This window comes from Hetaerina americana, unplaced genomic scaffold, assembly GCF_022747635.1.
Source record: "Hetaerina americana unplaced genomic scaffold, ioHetAmer1.1.p SCAF_9, whole genome shotgun sequence".
Taxonomy (NCBI): domain Eukaryota; kingdom Metazoa; phylum Arthropoda; class Insecta; order Odonata; family Calopterygidae; genus Hetaerina; species Hetaerina americana.
Window position 1 is genome coordinate 56,533,709 of NW_027287538.1, and position 21,527 is coordinate 56,555,235.

Below are 21,527 nucleotides of genomic sequence, written 5' to 3' on the forward strand. Positions count from 1 at the left end.
GAGATTCTACACATAGTCAATATTCATTGTACTGCGTCTTTTGTAATCCAATTTTACTGGATGGCTAAAGGGACAAGTGACATTGCAAGTTAGAACGTAGTCCTGGTATTTGAGGCAAGAGTATCCGAGATAAGTTTAGAGGCTATTATGTTATATTAACATAGATTAATGGATCAAGCTAGCTGGAATGAGGATAAATTCAACGAAGAATATTATGATAATATGGGTGAAGAGAAGTAGTTGATAGTTGGAACTCAAAGAGAATAAAAGAGGTTGGTTGAGGATATTTTGTGAGAGAGTGGGGTTGTACATCAATGTCAATGTAATGGAGAGTTTTGAGCAAAATATGTTGTTTCAATCGAGGTAAGCTATGCTTGCACGTCTTTTCATGGTCATCAGTAATTAATTATACTGAAAATACCGTGTATACTAATGAATGATTGCGGAAACGATAAGAAAGTTTCTTGCATTATTGACAAATATTTTTTCCATCGCAATCAAAATGGATATAATGAATGTATATACATATAGCCGTGAGAATATAATGTGGAAGTATTTCAAAAATGTATTTTGGTTAAATAACCTTTACCCAGTGCCGTTCGCATTAACCATTCCCCCGCTCCTCTGCCAACTAATCGACGCCAAGCAAAACGTTTTCAACAATATATTTTTTTCAACATTGTAATTTTTTTTCCTCAACAAGTTATTGGTTCTTTCTCTCAGCCTGCTAATTTATCAATATTACCATTCCTCCTCCTCCTCTTCCTACCTCAACTAATCCTTGCTTTCCTCTCTCCGTCCTCTTCCCCTCCGTCCAGAGCATATACTGAGTTTGACTTGTATTTTTACCTGATGATGTTATACCATAACGATACCTAGGTCGTAAATAAACATTTTTTCTGTGTGGAAAAGCCAAGTGGTTTAATAATTGGTTCAATTTTGTTAACATTTCCAGCAAAAGTATGAAGTTTCACATTTCACAAGATCTATGGCATATTCGATGACGTTTCTCTTAATATTATTCCGTATCCTGGTCCCCATTGTATGGAGAATATTATATTTCAGCAAGACTTTCTGCAAATGTGCCTGTAAATTTACCTTATTTCTAATTTATTTATTCCTAAGTAAATCAAACTTTTCTCTATTCTTTCTTCACTTCTTTCAGGGTTGCCAACTTATAAACAGTTGAATTTCAATAATGGCATGAAAAATACTAGATGTCTGTCATTATCCGTAATTATTACCGATAATATGTTACTCAGCCTGCTGAATTTACCTTAGCTCTTAGCACACTTATTTATAAGCCGATTTACTGGAGAAGACTGGCATCTTAATTTAAAATGCATCAAAGTTGTATTCATATTTTGACGCCGTATTATTGGTTTCCATTCACAAGCATTTTCAATAGTTTTGGTAATACTATTTCAAAGCCCGCAATGCAGAATTTTTTCCGAATTGGATTCCCTAGTAACTTACGAGACCGCGTATATACACTCACAAATGATACAGAAAAGTTAGTATAAATCACCTTTTCTGAGGCATGGATAAGAGCTGAAGAAAAGAGTAGGTCCCGTGAATTTCAGTGGATACAAAAGGAACTGCGGAGGAGGAAAGGTATGTAAAGAGAATGAATTGTCTTAAGTCTAAATATAACACGGGGAATTTCATTTCCCCCGGCAATTGTGTTTGGAAAATCGGGCCAAGGTTCTGGCCTTTGACCTACTGAATGGGGAAACTACATTAAGAAGGAAAGGTTGAGCTAATTACCAGGCTGACGTGCACGTATGATGGATGCATTCAGTTTGATAATACACGAAAGTTAAAGAGTTATTTGCCAGGGCTTAGGGATAGAGAGTGTAGATTTAAGTCATTCCGTAAAAACTTCTGCTTCCTATATTTGAACTAATGGTAGGAAATTCATAATCATTCACGCCTGATAAATATCTTCATTCCTATTTCCTTGATAGTGCGCATAAAAAAAGCTTCAAGCATTTAATATTGATGGCATGAAAGCTTTAATGCATGGAGATAAGAAATAAAAAAATAATGCCGTCTTCCGCGAAGGGAAATATCAGTCTCTGGTGTGATAATAGTTTGGGACCGTTCTGAAGTGAATTTCGGGACCTGTAAATGCATATTTGTTATTAATTAAGTTACATAAAAATTTTTGCGAAATTGATGCAGGTAACAATATCCCTATCAGTGATCATATTGCACATATTATCCATGCCATTCAATTTTATATTGCATTAGAGAATTGAAATCAAAACTTTTCAACAAATAATGAGGGCACTATGACAGGAAAGAAACGCTCAAAGGAAGTAAATCATTGATCATCTATAGGTCCAACTTTAAAGAAAAGCTGAAGGTAAATGTGTTTTTGGAGTGCAACCGAGATATGTTAAACTGTGAAAAAGAATTCAAAAGCTATGTTTAAAAATATAGTTTTACTTTATTCATTTAAAAAACATTTTAGCCTACGTATAAATTTTATAACTGTTAGAAATGATTAATTGTAAAAGAGCGTATAGAATAATAGGAAAATTTTAAAATTATAGTCCTAGTAATTTGATTTTTTCTTTGATGTGATTCCTGATTTGAAATCTGAGCATAATTTCAAATAATTGTTTTAATCTCCTAAAATATCATCTAGAATCTCTCAGTATTTAACAAAAATATAGTTAATAAGTAGGTCGCGGTATTCCAGAAGTAGAGCGTTGGACCTTTGACCGGAGGGCTCGAGTTCAACTCCCGAGCAAACCTCTCTGGGCACCTGCACCTCCACCCAAGCTTTGTAGTTTTCCGGGTAACTCCAACGGAACCGTAACCGGCCTAGGGAAAGTAATTGGGCCCCCTACTCTTCTGTGTGAATTTCACACTAGGTCGGGCTTTATACTGGATGAACTCTTTATCACTTACCAAACCGAACCTAGGGTTGATTACTGTGTTTATGGTATTTTTTATAGTTCATAAAATCTGCTCTGCATGTTGCAATAGTTTTAATTTGACTGTAATTATCTGTAATTATCTTCCAATGAGTGTGTTTTGGGTGATGATAATGCAAAGAAATTATATGAAGAATTAACATACAACTGAATCAGATCGCAATCTGTCAGTGTCCTCTACGATTACCACCTTTTGGTATTTAGGCGTCGTGTTGGTAATGTAAAAAGTAAGTTTAACTAATATTTCCGCTTCCTCGTACGCTCGGTAAAAGATTTAACAATGGGATTAATTATGAATAAAAATTGCCAGTATTTTACAACACTTAGAAAGTTTCTTATGTAACAAATGTAGGAATAAAAAGGTAAACCATGGAGTGTCAAAAATGATTTATCTTTTGGATTTTGGTCACGATCAAGGGGCGCAAAAATATATCCCTCAAATTCACGTTCGTGTGTCAATTTATCCAATTTTCTGGTGCTTGGTGTAGTTAGAGCATATTAAGGGGTTGCTCCCACAATGTTCAACATTGAGTACTAAATAAGTCATTGTGACTAGGAATGTTCCTGCACTTCAGATTTTACAGTAGTTTTACCCATGCATTCCACCTTAAGTATTGTATATTGTCAAACATGCAATTTGCTATTGACCTGTAATTAGAACTCGAGTTTTATTCAAATGTATTGTTAATGATTTACTTGCAAATGTTGTATCAGACAATATGTATATTAAATAGTCAGGTACACAATTTGATGTTAAATTGTACCTAGGGAACTTTGAATTATCTAGAATATACACTATTTACATCCACCATGGTGTGTGCGAGTGCTGCCGCAATAGCTCTGCGCGCTTACTTAATTTTCCCTGCGTATGATCTGGATGTTAGGTCAAGCTAAATAAGAACTCTATATATTGTATTTATAAAATTTATTTTTCTTGCTGTTTAACCAGACGTTATAAATACACGTGTTCAGATTTTATAAATTATTGTGCTGCGTAAAGGATATCGTAATTTTAATTTTTTATTTTATTTTACCTTTACATTGTGCGTTTGTATCACATAATTTGTTATATTGTATCATATATATATATCAATTTTTATCTTTCAAAGTTTCTGAAACAATTTTAAAAGCTTTGAAGACTGATGTTCTTGAAAAATATTTATCCTCTCAAACAAGAATGAATACCTGAACGTTCTCAAGTATAATCATCATGAAAGGTATAGCAAGGGATGTTTTGATAAGCCTGGAACCATCTTATAAGAATTGTTTAGGAGAATATGCGTCTTTCGTATGCCTATTTTTTCACTTTCCTGAAGAAATTCTTGCTTTCCACCCAAAAATATTTATTATAATTTCTTTTAATATTATTAATTTCTAATTAACTGTCACTCTCATTCACCGTAACTAACACTTTTTTCTCGTCAAAACCAGCCGTTATCACCTCAGACGAATTGATTAATTGTTATCAATTCATAAAATGCGTCTTAATTTTAATCTAAAATTTCAATATTTCTCACTTTCTCGTTCAATTCCAAGTAAGCTCTCATCCAATCTTGATATTTTTAAATTGAGTGACTATTGTGCCCAAGCACAATTGACACCCAATAGTCATTATTTTATGACTCTCATATAAATTAAAGTTTATTTATTTATTTTTGCCTGTAGGTTTTTAATTGTTCTAATATTTTGCAATTCCTTGGTCAGGTGTTGAAAGGCAAAGGCATTTTGGAATATGTTTCTTAATATGTATTTCAGAAACAGAAATGTAGAGAGCATCTGAAAAATCATTTAGATTTCCAAATGAGTTTTTGTATACCAATCGCTATGGATGCTTAAAATTACATATCTCCATAGATTTGCACGGAGCCTGTCCTTCTCGACAATCTTTCGGAATAATATCGAACTGGAGTTTCACACTTGACGCGGCACACTTCCTCATTTCCACCCTCAAATTTATGTTCTAGTAGGTACTCGTTCACTTCAACTTTCGGAGGCTGCATTTGAAAGTTTCCGCAAAGATTAAGGCAAGAAACTTGCCGTACTTAAAATGATTTACAGGTCACTCATTATGACGGGTTATTTGGATTATCCATCAACTGGAGTGGAAAACTTGGTACCCTAAATCATCACCGCTCGAGAACATTATATTGGATTTTATAGCCAAAGTAATTGCATTATTTTTCCAATGTGCGAATTATTGGTGCTTAAGGGCATTTAAGGCTTGCATATTAGCTATAAATTGTCGGCGCGCAAATAATGGATTCCTCGTGAACGAGTCATAGGAGAAAGGTAAAGTTTGCACAAAATTTTATTTCGCCCCTCATCAAGTTTTAATGGAGAATTTGTTATTTTACCTGGTTGAAGGTGCGAGCCATTTGTTTCAATTTTATGTCTTGACTACTCTTGTGAAATTTAATGCAGTATTTTCATGTCGTTGCGATTTTTTGAAATATGCATACATTTAAATCATATCAAGTGAGTTTTTCTGAGGTGAAGTCATGGTTCACAAGGTGCTATTGCGAAATGAACTGTATTTCTTCGAAAATTAATAGCACGAGTTGAAAAGTCATTATTTCATAAAAATAACTTGAAAAATTAATAGATAAATAACATTTCAGGATCTTTTTTCGTATATTAGTTAGTACGAATATACTCGTATATTGCGTAGTTAATTTGATAATTACTTTTATTATTATTTAGTAGCTTTATTATTAGTTAATGGTTTTATTCTGTTGGAATACCAACTTTTATGTATATTTTTTAGCTTCAACTATTAAAAAACTATATGACCCCTGGCACCATAATTAAGCCTCCTTCCATTTATAAATATATTCGCCCTCCTTTCATTCCATCCAGCATGCCTATTCTAATCCTAAATTGGATTTCTCCCAGCAAACCTCAATCTTCCCCGCCCATGAATAGCATTTTGAATCTTTAAGGAATATTTTGAATGCTTTTTGAATCCTTTTCGTCCATTTTATCTTTTCCACACACACTCCACTCACTCAAATAAATTATCTTAAATCTACAGTTATCAAATTGCTCCCTCCACCATGTTTAAACCTTGCACAAAATCTTCCTTAATATTAAAGTTTTCACAGATATTTACAACCTTACTCAACGTCTCTGTCAATACCTCCCTCTTCGTGAGAACTTCTTTTTCTCATGCAATTATTTCCCTTATGTTCCTACTAATTTGACCATCTTAGACCAAAGTTCTTTTTCGGTGAAATTTTTTGCAGTCTCTTGTTTGTGACCAACTATTTTGATGCTTAGTTTGTTCTTTTTCCTCTGGGCAATCTCACAATCTTATTTTGTTTACACTGGTTTTCATCGCAAAAATTTTGCAATATTTTTAGTGCGCTCACTGATAACCTTGATTTCTCGGCTGATTGGCTGTATAAAGCTTGATCATCCGGAAATATAATTGATTTAATGAATTTCTCACGTGCTTTTACTCATGCTGACAGCCCTTCTCATCCCTACTTAAATATTACGTTTGCCTATATCTTGAGAAGAAAAACTGTTATTGAGTTTTGCTGTTTTAATCCCTTATCAAGCAATACCCATCCCGACTCTCCATCCGAAAAACGCACCTCAGCGATCTGTGAAATGCACTGGTTGCGGATAAGTTACCAATCATTTCAAACAATTCTATTCTTCTGTAATGAATTCATTTAGTCTAGAAATTTAAATATTTGTGTGTCTTTCTAGACATCCATGGAACCAAATTAAATAAAGGCCAGGCGAAATCCGCTAGATTCTAAGAAAATGTATACTACTCTTCAGTTGAACAAAAGTTGGGGAGACCTTTATTTTAAGTTTCATGTAATTTTCGTGTCCCAATTAATAAGCATGGAGAAAAAATGTCACAAGAACTATTTTTTTTCCATAAATTGGACCTCAGAGGCTGAATTAAATGAAAAACGCACGCCAGGTGTGTGTACCTCGCACATATTTGGCGAAATTATAGCTTCCAATGTTATGCAACTTTAGTAGAGCTTAGGTGAAAGCTTGTAATTCCCACACAAGAGCCAACCAAGAAACCCTGGATTGTCTCCTCATGCTTGGGACAAGCGATACATGAATGTGGCCGCATATTCTTATAGGGCTATCGCCAGGTATAAGTATTATCAAACTTATTGACTATGCGGTGATTAGGGTAATGGGAACGACGAAATCCCGTGTAGATATTGTAATTGTATCTTTCTTTAACTCCGTAATGAGTGGGCATCATCTCAAATATAAACGGTATATTCTCAAGGGTAAAGTGTAACTATGAACTGAGACGTTTTCACTACAAGAGAGAAATTAAGCAATTCCATATGCTGAATGGGCATGTAATGCTCAACCCATTTATTAATTTTCAAACCAAAGTTGGAAGTCTGTCCTTCGTTCATTGGAAAAAGATATAATCTATTTTTCCTTTCGAGTTAGTTTATCTGGATGCGGGTTGCAACATTTCCTTTTTAGTGTTTCATCTACTTTTTCTTAGAAACAACTTTTCAATTTCAGTTTACACATAAAAAGTACGTAAAAATTTTTAATGAATAAAATATTTACTTTTCTTCGTTATAATTTCATTCATTCGGATTATGCATTTCTTTCTAATGATAAATCGGAATTAAAAGATGGCAGTAAATCTAATTATTTTGAGACAACTAATAGAATTGTTTATTTAAAATTTATTTTTATCCAGCATCAAGTTTTAAAAAAAATAATATGTTTTGCTTAGCAGCTCTATGTTTCCAATTATATTTAAACATTGGTTTTATCAGTTTTTGACAGACAGACGTCACAAATGATTGGGCCTGTGGGTTCTAAACGCAGTAATTGCTTGTTCTCATTTACGGTGGGATCGTGTGGTGTTTTTGTCACCAATTAAATAACGACAAAGGTTGAACCATTATCGGTGAAAGTGAATAATATGGATTTGGCAGCAAGTTAATAATATTTTGAAACCCACTTGGAAGATTTAATGATTGAGATGTTTTCCATAATACCCGTTCTCGTGGACAAAATACTTGATAAAATAACAATGACGACGTAAAAACAATAAATAGTGGTAAAAGTAGCTATAATCGCACGCTTCCACTAGCACTATAATTCCACACTTCCACCTGAATGTTTACTATGCACATTTTAGCATTGCTGATTTTGTTTTATCAGTTCTTTATATCTTTGTGAAATGTATCAATTTTACTTTTGCATTCAGAGTGAAATTATTCAAAATTTCACCCTTTAGTGTGAATGTCTCTTAATAAACGTTTAAAATATATTACTTCGTTTATCAATTTTGATATCTTAATGAACTAAAATTTTAGAGTAGTTTTTATAAGTTCTGTCCAGTACTGCTAAGATTTTAACCTATGCTTTAGAAAATGTGTTTTATTTTTAATACTGTAGTTATTCCATGGATGGCAACAGTAGTGAACAAATTATATTGAATTGTATGATCTCATTTATGATACTGGTATATTTCAATGCATAAGGTACTTTCGTTTCCGTGACAATGCGAAATCAAAGGTAGAAATATACGTCCGATTTCGGTCCAAAAATTGCATGCTTAATTGAAATAAACCCTTGGTACTGAATAAAAATATATGTAGAACTGAAACTAGCTAGCTCATTAAGTTCATTACTCTCATTCAGCACCGTATCATCTGGACATTTCAGTCGTTCCAGTTTCATCGTTTATGCCAAATTTTGCGATCCCAACTTTTACTTCCCTGCAGAGCTTCGTCTCCGACCATTTTTTTCCACTTATTTCCTCTTCTTTCCTTCATTTCTGGCCCCTTTCCCCTCAGAAAACCTTCGACGTTTGCCGCCCATTGTCCACCGGACTCCTCTAATCCTCGCCCAACTCGGATGATACGTCCGGGTCCCCTCCCCGCTCCATCAATCCAACGGACACTAATGAGCATGAGGCCTAAAGACCAGCCGGCCGACCTTGCCCGTCTCCCGTCACTCCATTCGCGCCGGACAAGATTGCCCCTTAGGGTGGACACAACCCTCCCCTCGTCCCACCCACTCCAGTCGTCGTCCTGTCACGCTTTTAGTATTGGTTGGGTGGTGGGGAAAGGTAGGGCCCTGCTGCCATAAGATGAACCTTGGGAGAGTGGGAGGGAACGAAATGTGATGCGGGTGTGCTTCAGCCACTCGGCACGGAGAGTGAACAGTGGAGACTTTTTGCATGATCCGGCGGAAAGAGGAGCCGGTGATGATGTGCGAAGGGGAGATGATGCCCCGTGGGCAGTTCGGAATTTTTGTCTCCCACCCTCCTTCTTTTCCATCATTTTATATTCTCTATGCATGAAAAAATATAATCCTTCGTACAAGAAGCCATAATGATACCGTATGATTTTGCGGACATTGCAGAAGAGGAAATATGCATTTATCTAATTATTTATTGTTGGAAATATTTTCCTAAAGTACTAATAACACGCTTTTTACTGTTGTTATCTCAATGTAGGAGGATATTTTAGGCGGAGCAGATATGATTTTAGCGTTTAATTTTACTTTCTCGCCAAATTTCTATATGTATGTATTTGTTTGATTAATTCGTTGTTGTAATCAATGTTTACTAGACATGATAAATGACACACTTATATAATTCGATCAAACATAATTTATTGATGATAATTGATGCTTTTAGGGCACATTTTAGTTTTTTTTATTGATTTAAGAATTTTTCAAAAATAATATTGTAAAAAAGTGTCCAGAAAATGAACATATTCCTCTAAAGATTCACGCCATGTACTTTTATCATTAAATGAAACTAAACTAATATTAAAAATATCCAGGTAAAAACATCATTTTCGGATGTATACCTATAGTTTTTTAAGTGCTTTATTATTTCTCGGTAATAAATTCACATGCAAGAGTCATCAAAATGGTGTCATATAAAATCGCATGAGTAGAAGAAGCATATGATTAGTGATCTTACAATTTAAGTGCCCATTTAATCTAAAATTTTAAAAAGCAACATCAGTTTTCCTATTAATCGCTGAATATATCATTTACTCGATCATAATAATATAGAATGAGGGCATTTTTTCCCTTTAGTTGAGTAGTGTAAATGTTAAGTAAATTTAAAATGTATATTATTTACCAATCTATCGGGAAAATTGATTATAACTCTGAATGCGTGAAAAAAATGTAACTAAATCATGCTTAGAATTTATAAAATTTAATTATGGTTTTCTCCTCACATAACATGGAAAGCATGGTAACAAATTAACTGTTTTTATCCTTTTTTCACGAGGTGGAAAATTTACCAGTAAGATTTAATAATAATTTCGAATATTCGAGAATTTCCTTAATTATAAATTAAACTCCATTTGATTGAATAATTACAAAAAATGAATTTGAAGCCATCCTTTTGATAAATAGTCACATTTGATTCATTGTTTCGCTAGTTATTTATACATTCTTTTAAATTATATTATAACAATTATAAATAAATTATTATCACGCTACGATGATTAATCGATATCATTTTCTAAATAAAAATGAAATGGCATGGTTTTGACATGCTTGACGTGGGTAACTACTTCTTCAAGGAATAATTTCATTCTAAACAGATAGTGTGGTTAAAATTTGCATCTAATAGAATAGTATCATAATATAATTACAAAGTGGGGTATAAACATATATTTAAATGAAACAATCATTTTATAAACTAAAAGTGATTTTATGGTTACTATTAGGGAGGATTCTCTGAATTTATAGATGTAGGATATTATATATCTTAGGATAAATCTCTATGGATATAGATTCCGAACGTCTAATTCTTCAGAACAAAAATGCCTATTAAGCTTTGTAATCTCAAATTACTCTAATGAAATAATCTCCTCGAGAATTGATTACTTTAGATACTATAATTTAAAATGCTAATTGAAACGGAGAAGTTATTTGCATTTTGCGTTTAAATTATTCAGTAGGAATTGCCTTCCAATGGTGTACTTATTTTAATATTGATCTCATATAATTCTTCTTTAACAGAGCTCGATAAACTGTGGTTCGCGAGTTTGATCAATCCATGGAGTGATTTCAATCCTGCCGGCCGTGTATTAGACAATTCCCCATTGAATGTAGAGTTTGAGTTGGTTCGGAAACCATGTTTGGTTAATTAGAGACACTGACCAGCCTACTCCCCGGAACTGGGAAGTGAAACCCGTAGTAAAAACGGCTCATCCTAGATCATGAGCTATTTGACTCGTATAAGGTTATTTTGCAAAAAAATTTGTTTTACTTAAAATAGTTAGTCCCCATAAATAAATGTCCATCCTCTGAATGAATAAAGTAAAAGAACTCAGCAACCAGTTACGTGATAGCTGACGGACGATATATTACCACGAAATAAAGTTTAGTCTCCACCACAGTTAGTGCCTTGGAGTCTGCCTTTCTCTCATCATTAAGCACTGCATAACAGCCATAATGAAAGTCCTTGAATAATTTCACATACACCCTGCATTCCGAGCAGAGGCACTTTTAGGGGCTTAGGGTTGGGGGAGTGTAGAGATGCGGGGCAGGGTTAGGGAGAGGTATGAGCCAATCGCAGAACGCCTCTTGGTCAATCCCCCCCACCCCCAATGCAACTTTCCCCACCCGTCGCAGGCTCTTCAAAGCAGTGGACCGGGTGAATATCCCTCCAGCCAATTGCCCCGCTTTCAGATGCCACAAAAACCCGGGGCGTTTCTTCCCTGGCGGCCTCACCCTCTCTAGCGTTATGCGCCGAATAATTGCTTTATTCGCGCGCTACTGGACGCCCGCCCAGTCTCCATCCGCCGGCACAAATTCTCCCCTACACCTCGCTCTGTTTAGGCCGCAAAAAAACACCTTCCATTCACTAAACAGTTCGAGTCCCGCGTTCACAGACGGACAATTGTACTGGCTCTGCGCACACCGTTCCATTGTTTTTAATTTCGTCCGTAGATTTCGCCGAAAACAGCGCGTCAACCTCGTCCAGATCACATGTTGTGGCAGTTTTTGCCACTCAGTTTGTCCTTGCGCGCTTTTCTGCTGCGAATCGGAATGGGCTTGCAAAAGTGAATGGACTGCCGGCCATATTCAGGCCACCAACTAAACTATAGATCAGAGAAGGGAACAAATTGAAAAAAATGGTTGTACAAGTTTGCTTACTCAGTTCAGTGGGAGCTGTTGTCTGGGTTCTGCACCTAACTGATAATAGGATGTACCAAGGCTGATACGGGAATTTCCCATTTCTGTAATCGTAAAAAAGAAATACATAAATATGATGATCTCTGTGAAGAGCTACCTTATGATAAGACTTATTTACTTATGTCTACCTCTTTATGGCTACATCTGGCTATATGGCTACATCAGTAACTCCTAATTATCGAAGTGTCTTACGATTGAACTAGCAACTATATGTTCCATAGCCTTGCACGAAATGGATGCGAGAGAAATAGGTCTGGTATTGCTTGGAGACATGGAGGAACCGGACAATTACAGACCTATTTCCCTCACATTCATTTAGTGCAAGGTTTTGGAATATATAGTTGCTGGGCAATCGTGAGACAGCTCTATAATTACAAGTTAATAATGAGATTTGATTATTAGTGACGCCTACGTCCATACAATCAGCACGGTTTCCGAAAAGTTAGACCCTGCGAGACAAAACTTGCGATTTTTGTTCATGATATTCTTATTTCAATAGGGGGCAACGTTCCAGTGGACTCAATTGTTATAGATTTTAAGAAAGCTTTCGACCAAGCGCGACATAATAAACTACTCGCATAGCTAGAACGATATGGCATAGATAAAAATGTACGGGTTTGGACTAAAGACTTTTGGAATGGTCGGGTGCAAAGATTAGTCATAGATGGAGTTCGCTCAAATGAAGCAGAAGTTACTTAAAATGTTCTCTAGGGAAGTGTTAGGACCTCTTTCGTTCCTGATTTACGTTAACGACATTGACTCCGCATTCAATATTGGGAGACGCTTATTTGTCGACGGAGCAGTGGTTTACTGTGGTATCAGGGAAACTGAAGACAAATCGGCTTTGTCCGATGACCTTAATGCTATACAACGCTGGTGCGTCACTTGGCAATTAGAATTTAATTTAAAAAAGTGCGTAATCATAAATGTTTGGAAAAAAGTGATTCCCACCCGATTGCCTACCGTATTGGGAACACCGAAATGGAATGTGTAGACTCAGTTAAATACCTAGGCGTAACCCTCACTCACGATTTCTCCTGGGTGAAACACATATGGGGAATATGTGAACAAGCTAGCAAAAAATTAGGAATAATTAGAAAAGTACTTGTTAAATGGGATGAAATGGCCAAAGAGAAATGTTATCCATCGCTTGTCTGACCTCATTAAGAATATGCTGCAGGTATTTGGGATCCTCACGATTAATTACGAATTAAATCGCGTGCAGGGTAGAGGAGCTAGATTTGTAAACCGTTGTCATTATAAACTTAGTAGCGTATCAAAAATATTGGGCAGTTAGGCTGTGATTCACGGAGCGAAGGCTAAATTACAGTTTATTTTACAGAATGTCAATTACAGTTTTCAGTTTATTGAAGCTCTTGCATAAATTGGAAGGGAGTCTCTTTAACAGCGATGCTGAAAATGTATTATTACCCCCATCGTAGGAGAGATTATGTCAATAAAATTAGAGAGATTAGTTTAAGAAAAGATAGATTTAATATTTCACTTATTCCACGAACGATAGGGGCTTATAATAACATTGTACAACTGCGGTAGTGTTCTGTAGTTACATACTCGTGGTGATTCGGGTGAGGGCAAGTAGCAATAAATTTTTCAACGTGAAAAAAATTCTAAAATAATATCCTTAAGAAGATCAAAAAAGCAAAAAATTAGAATTCACTAGATGGCTGTTTTTATCGTAGCACTCAGTTAGCCTGAAGTGAAAATTACTATGCATTGAGAGGTGATCCTTCGATTGTAAAGCCCTAAAAGCTAACCTTAAACATCTAACTGCAGCAACTAAACAGGGATCAAAAGCAAGTTCTGGCCGCTTTAATTAGATAAGCGCCCGTCGAGCTTCTGTGGCGAATTGGTGGTTCGAAAGGCATAAAGGAAGCCGACTTCTATTCAGCTGCAAACAATGTCTCGCGAGCCACAACACACATTTCTGCGAGTGCTTCCGCCACGCGATGGTTGATTTCGAAGCCGTATTGTGGCTCCATCGCGAGGCGTCAGATTGGCATCAAGAACTGGCGCCGTGTCGCCCCACTGATTTGAACTCATGTCAAAAAGCGCTCATTCATAGGTTGTGTGACACGGTCACTGGTATAGGCAGTCAAAAGGCCATCACATTACTTCCAAAAAAGTGATGCCTCTGCAATTCCAACCCATTGAATTTCCCCGTTGTGTGTTTTCAAATCTCTTCATTCTCAGGAATTCTTCATATGAATAGCACCTAAAACTGGCAAAATATAAATTAAACAATTGAAAAAATTATTCGGAAATTATTTTTAAAATCTCTAAATACATTAATCTTAACTATTGTATGAATTCAATATTAACGATTCCGAATTTAAATTAAATATGTAACGGCTAGTAGTTCACTAATTTACAGTGGTGTTATTTTTATTTTTTAGAGATGAATTTTACTATGGTAGAAGTTATTTTTCGTTTCCCTATGTTATTTATGTAGAAATAGAGATGCATGAAACCAATGTTGATCCATATCCTCCTTTCTGAGACTCCGGGTCTGAATAAATGAATATAATATTGCTTTGAAGGCGGAGTATAACTCACTTAAGAAATTCAACATGCCATCTGCAGATTCTGCTTCTTAAATATAATATGCTTCCTAAAATCTAGTATATTAGCTACACAGGGAAGTTTATTGCATACGTTTATTAAGATACGTTTATTTGCCGACAATGCAGTGGTTTACAGAGTTACCCGAATTCCTGAGGATAAAGCAGCTTTACTTACAACTACCCTTTAAAAAATGCGCATTGATGAATTTTTGGGAAAGCTAACAAAAAATTTGGATTTATAAAACAAGAGTACTGGGTAAATGTGACGTAAAGGTCAAAGAGATATGTTATCTTTCGCTGGTTGGGCAACATTTAGAATATGCTGCAAGTACATGGGATACTATATTACGTTGGACCGATTGCCATAATAGATTACGTGCAGCGCAGAAGAGCTAGATTTGTAAAACGTTGTTATGATGAACTTAGTAGCTTTCAAAATGTTAGAGGAGCTAGGCTGGGAATCACCCGCGTATCGAAGTTAAAATTATGGATTAAATGTCTTGCATTAATTGGAATGACGTCTCTTTGGCAATGATTTTGATAATGTTTTATCAGACCTATCGTACGGTGGTAGCTGAGATCATGTTAATAAAATTAGAGAAATTAGGTGGAGAACTAATAGATTTCAGATTCCTTAATCATTTTTGAGTGAATTCACTGTTCACTTATTTCCCTGAATCTCTACCGTACGACATAAATGCTTTCGAGTTATCTTTCAAATTTTTCGCTAAGCTTTTTCATTTGAATTTGCTTAACGCATTCCAAAATTCCTTCTTGGCATTTACTCTAGATATTTTTAAATCATTTGCGATTTCATTCATTTTGCTGCTCGAGTTATCATCCCAAATATTTTTCACCTTGGCGTGACAAAGCCTTTGACGTTGCAATGCTTGTATACCGTCCACGTGGTACCATCTAGGTTCCGAGTACTTTGAAAATAATTATGTAAGTAGTTCTCTCTTGGGCCATATTTCTGGAATGAACGGTAAGTGCAGGGTTTTGTAGGAAACCACTTGCCCATTCTTAACATTTTCCAGGTTGACACATATTAGAATAGACCAAATATTGTCATCAACCAAGTATTTCTACTTCCTTAGTTATCTTTTCATGCGGACCTGTTTCTTACCCTTACAAATCACTTGAATCACTGAACTTTCATCTCCCTTAATAGCAACTACTACTACTACTCTTTTGTTCCTCTCCACAGTAAAGCCACTAGCAGTGATCATCACGGAACGGAAGGCGTCCAAGGTGCGCCTTTCAGCCGGTCGCGAGAGCACTCACCGTTGCGAGGCGTGGGGCTCGGTGCCGCCGGCAAAGATCACGTGGCTCCTCGACGGGGAGGTCATGCGGAACGAGAAATGGACGGTGAGTTTCCACACCTATGCAATGCTTCCAATGGAGAGGGAACCTTCCCAGTACATAGACCTGGTAATTATTCTACTCTTTAAGTTCAAATGATTAACGGATATGAAGTGGCTAAAATCTCCTACTTAACTGTTCTACATACATCTTGCATTTCATGGATTTTCGTAATTGTAAATTAGGTACGAGGGCGATTTGAAAAGTAAGTTCTCCTATTTATTTTCACGAAAAATCAAATTTATTCTCAACTTTGTTTACATCGAGTAAAGGCTGAGCATTTAGCTATTTTTTTACATAGTTGCCTTGATGATCACTTTTTGCATCCTTATAACCAGCTTTTTAATACCGGGGTCGCACCTTTCTCCCACCGTGTCACGAAGCCAACTGACGACTACTTCCCTTTCTTTCGATATAAGAACCAGGCGTTCATCCGTCAGCCAAGGTGGTTTGGCTTTCTACCGGATAAAGACGGTGCGAAGATCATGGCGAGACGTTGGTGGGTGGAGTAGAATTCTTTAATAGAATTTATTCACCGAGTCCATTACTGGAGCCGAGAAATTTCTTTGGTCAGAGAAGATTTATCACTTTCTGCATGGAAAGGGATCCATGGAAGGCATTTACAATGCTCCTTACCCAGATCTAGATCGTTTTTGTTAAATGATGTAATTGTTTTTTAGGAGGCCTACTATAAAATTACTACTGCATTGACAAGGGGCGTGGAAATCGATAACTAGTGGAGAAAGTCATAAGAGATCGGACGAGTGAAGAGAGAAGGTGGGCTTATCCTTCCAAGCCTTGATAATTTTGACCAGTTTCTTATCGCCCGCTGTTAATAAATATAATGAAATTTTATGAATTCATTAAAAAATAATTTAGGCCAAGATACTCAGTATTCCATTATGCACGGTATTATCAATGCCTACGTGATTATCAGGTTTGCGTCCAAATGAATTCAATGCGTTCAAGTACTTGAACCCTCGTTTATGTGATAACTTTCAGTTTTGGCCTTATGTCACCCAGAGTTTAGTTTCTGAAAAGGCCGTATTTGCGAAGGAATTCGTATGGAATTACATGTTTTCACGCAAAGAAAACTAGAGGATGTCATTTTTCAACCTCAGCTTCTGCGTCACTATCAGCATATAAAGAGATAGCTATATATCTCAATATTTCAACACATATGGTGATATGAACTGAAATTATTAGTGTTAAATTTGGACAGGTACTATTTCAGCTTCTCGAATACTTTCCAATAGTGAATACAGTTTTCCATTAGCAGCTACTACTTCTGTTTCACGACTATTTGGAGGATATCGTTGAATTGTATGAATAAAGGAAGGTGGTATAAAATAATTAATTTTTAGATTTACATCTAAACATGGGAAATAAGAACTTGTCCATACCAGATTACTCCTAGATATTATGAGTTCCAGTTAAAAATTAGGAAGAGGATTAAAACTTATGGAAAACTCAATAGCATTATGTACTCAAAAGACGGTCAGAACATGGAAAACGGTTGGCATATTAATGAATAATTAATAGTAATGAGAAGTTAATAGGCGTTCGTGTGGACTACGAGTAGATACATCATCGTCGTAGCAATTGTGGATAATCATTTGATTGAATTGAATGTTTCAATGCGAGAAACCACACAGAGAAAAAGAAAAGTAAAAATCTTTAACTTTGAAATTAGCATAAAATTATCACAAGATAAAGAGAGGTTGTACTTGACAAATATGGGCAGGAATACTAGAAGAGAAAAGAGTGAACAAGAATCCTGAGGACAAATATGAGGAAATCCTCAAAAGGGAGTGAGGGGTCGAGTCTTGAAAAAGTCAGGGAAGACAAAGGAGAAGAGGAGTGAATACTGGTAATGGGATAAAATAAAACGATGGACCAAGACACAGGGAAGAGTGTTTGACAAAGGAATAGAGATCGGGTAAAAGTTTCAATTTTCATGTGCGAGTATATCAAAAAGTAAATTTTATACAAGAATTCTAACAATACTGAAATGCTCTTAGATAACTAACTCGATGGAAAGATAATGAATTTGATCGAAAAAACTAAGAGATTTTTTATCTTAATGATAGAAGGCCTTAGGAAAAGAAATATTACCAAATGACATCATTTATATTCATAGTTATAATTAATACTAATAAATATGTGAGTCTAGTGTTGAAAAAATGAGATGCTCTCAAAATCTTCCGTGCTCACCACGCAGTTATTTTACTCCACAAATCCCCTTTTCCACGCATATTTCAAAAATACGAAGCATTCTCGGAAAATGTGAGTTTCTAGTAAGCCATAGTGAGACACTAATATGATCTACTCATGCGTTTCTTTACTCGTCTCACTCGATATCTTATTGAACTGACGACGGAAATGCCTGCACCGCGGTCAAGCGTCAAGCTCCCCTGCGCCTCAAACAAGTGGGGCACACGCCGGGGGAGCACAATGCTTCCATCGAGTTGGGCGTGCTGCTCGGGGGAGGCAGCCGGTGGGAGGTGCAGACCAGGAGTAGGGCGAGGGACCGTGCAAATGGATCCGATGGCTCGGGTCCATTTGCACGGCCGGATGAGCGCGAGGAGGCGTGGCACTCCGACACGCAGCTACGCCTTGCTGGATACCCACCAGCATGCTTCCGTTAACGTCCCTCCCCGCCGCTCGACTGTTCCAACTGGCAGTGCCACCTATTATTAAGGAACGAGAGTTTCCTCCCTTGCTGCCCCTCCCTTTCCCTTCCCCTCCCCGCAAAACTACGGAGGCCAGTAACGACCCTAGTTGTGCCAGTTGGCTAAATATGGATACGCGGATTAAGTGCGCAACGTCTTTCATCCATTCAGGCAATTTCTCAACATACCCCTTTGCGTTCAATGCATCGCCATTGCACTGACTGGTCGAAATTGTTTCCAGAATCAGTAGATCTTTCATATCATATGTGCATGAGTATGTTTACGAAACAAGGCATATACATGACAAAAGACGATTTATCTGCATTTTTGTTCCATTCGTACTCCTCTGAATCATGTGCTTATCTTCTGAAAAAATCTTTATAAATCACAATTAATATTTTTACCATATCGATATAGATTTAGTACTACACAGACTTTGGCTAGTAATCGAAAGACTAGATACTATGTACTTCCACATAAATTTTATCATGCACGGCCGAGTATTCAATTTACCAAGTCATAATCAGATTGAGTACAGAGGACACACCTTTATATACTAGACAGAGTAGAAAATGGGGTAGGCGCTGGTAAAGTGGGAGGACGGGAAAGAAAGGGAAATTCTAGTGTGTGTCTAGGGGGAGGGAGAGAGGGCGATTGGGTGTGGCGGCTGGTAGGAGAGGGGCTGTGGAACAGAGGGAAATCCAGGAGGGGGAGCGAGAGAAATACATCATTCCTCGGCTAACTGGAGGACTTCTTGGGTGGGAACATATGAAAAAAGCTGCAGACCTCGAAAGAGGCGAGGATGCATTTGCGATTGAGGAAATCTTTTTTCGGAAGGGGGTTCCATTTCCAATGATTAGTGATTCGTTTCTGCTCCTAAAAACATGTGTATCACAGAGCCATATCAAGTTCAAAGACCAATACTTCTTACAAACCCATGATCTGGTCAAGGGATCCCCAGTATCTACTCCACTACCTATATGGACCAGGCGGAAAATTCTCTGTTCTCCTCATATAACAACTTGGCTAAAAACATGGCCTTTTGTTACCGTTATGTAGACGATATGTATGGGTAGGTTCACAAAAACAACTCGACCGCTTCTTGACGCGTCTATATTTCTTGGACAATAACATTAGGTTCTCAATGGAGAAAGAGCTTCACGAGTTTATTAGTTTTTTGGACTAGACTATCACGAAAAAAAACCGGCAACTGGACTTTATTTTTTTTTTCATTTTTAGGAAAGATACTTACACAGATCACATCATTCAATTCACGTCAAGACGTCATTTCTCCCAACTATTGAGGGCGTTAAACTCAATGGTCCACCGTTTGACTAGTATTCCCTAGTACCCACAAAATACCCAAAAAACCACAAATAATAAAAAATATAGCTGAAAATAACGGTTTCTGTTCCCAATTAGTTGAAAAATTGTATCAGAAAAAATTAGAAAAAATAGCTATCATATCCATTTTAAAATCAATCCCCAAGAAAGACACATCTATATAGATGAGGAAAATAAATCTCTTTTTGGGGAATTTCTCTCGTGAAGTGATCAGAAACTTTCTCCAGAACAGAATAAAATCAGTCTTTTAGAAAATAGGCAACTTAGAGGACCTTTTATCAAACAGCAGGGTAAAATTTCACTCATGAAAAAGAGTGTAGTGTATTATTTGCGTTGTGAGTGCTCCGCTATTTACGTTGGAAAAACCGGGAGGAAATTCCGTTACGTGTTAAAGAACATCACGCCTGTTTCAAATACACTTATCCTTCGTCCCATTTTGCCAAGCATCTACTGGACAATAACCACAAAAGTGACCATATTCCTTAGATTTTATATTTGGAGAAAAATGTTAAAGATTAGATGCCCTGGAACGTTTGGAAATTTCCAAGAACACTCATTATAAGGGTATATTGGTTAATGACCTGATGTATTCCTCCCGCTCCCCCTCCTGGGCCTCCCTCTGTTCCAAGCCCCTCTCCCCCACTGACGTCATACCCAACCGCCCTCTCCCCCTCCTCCCATGCACACACAACAGTTTTATTTATATTTCCCATCCTCTCACTTTACCAGCACCTCCCCCACTCCTCTACTCTGTCTAGTATATAAAACTGTGTGTCCTCTGTACTCCATCTGATGATGAATTTGTGAGTCGAAACCTAGGTCGTGCGTAGTAACGAGGACGAACCAAGTATTTTATTTTCCGATGTGAATCGCTTCCACAAAGTGACGCCTCAAACCATTCTATTTAGTTGATAATAATTTTTTAAATTTAAATTATCGTGTAATATATTGGCAAATTCTTGCGCAAAGATATGAGCCATTTCTTTTTAAATATTTAATTTGAAATCAAGATCAATCATGATCTTTACATTTTATATATATTTAAGAATGTTCTTCAACCTTTACCTAGCAGCTAATTCAAATCCGAATATTTTTGCAAGGTACTGTTGAACCAGATATATTATTAAGTTTAGCTAATTCATGAATGTGTGGGTACTTATGAATTCTAAGAATGTTTTAAAATGACAGTAAACATTTTCCTGGACAACCATTTTAAAGTGAAAATGGAACGAGTACTTAATATCTAATAAATACTCGCAAGTCAACTAAAACATTGTTTTGTTTTAAAGTACACACAATTCTATTTTCCTTTTAATAAATGAAATCTTGAGTAAATTAAAAAATAAGTTCATATATGATTTCATTCTAGCAGACAGTTTTGCAAAATCTTTTAGGTTTGGCTTTCGTAAAAGCTATTTAACAGGAATTCCGTTTTTTCT

The 21,527-nt window shown here is 36.4% G+C and overlaps 1 protein-coding gene across 1 annotated transcript in view; it reads left to right on the top strand.

Annotated features, from left to right (window-relative positions):
* The window catches only part of LOC139698728 (protein turtle homolog A-like), a 577,577-nt gene that overhangs the window by 377,173 nt on the left and 178,877 nt on the right, over nucleotides 1-21,527 (top strand). The window contains exon 6 of the mRNA XM_071597621.1: nucleotides 15,918-16,078. Within this exon, the coding sequence (XP_071453722.1) occupies nucleotides 15,918-16,078 (161 nt within the window). The remainder of the gene's footprint in view (nucleotides 1-15,917; nucleotides 16,079-21,527) is intronic.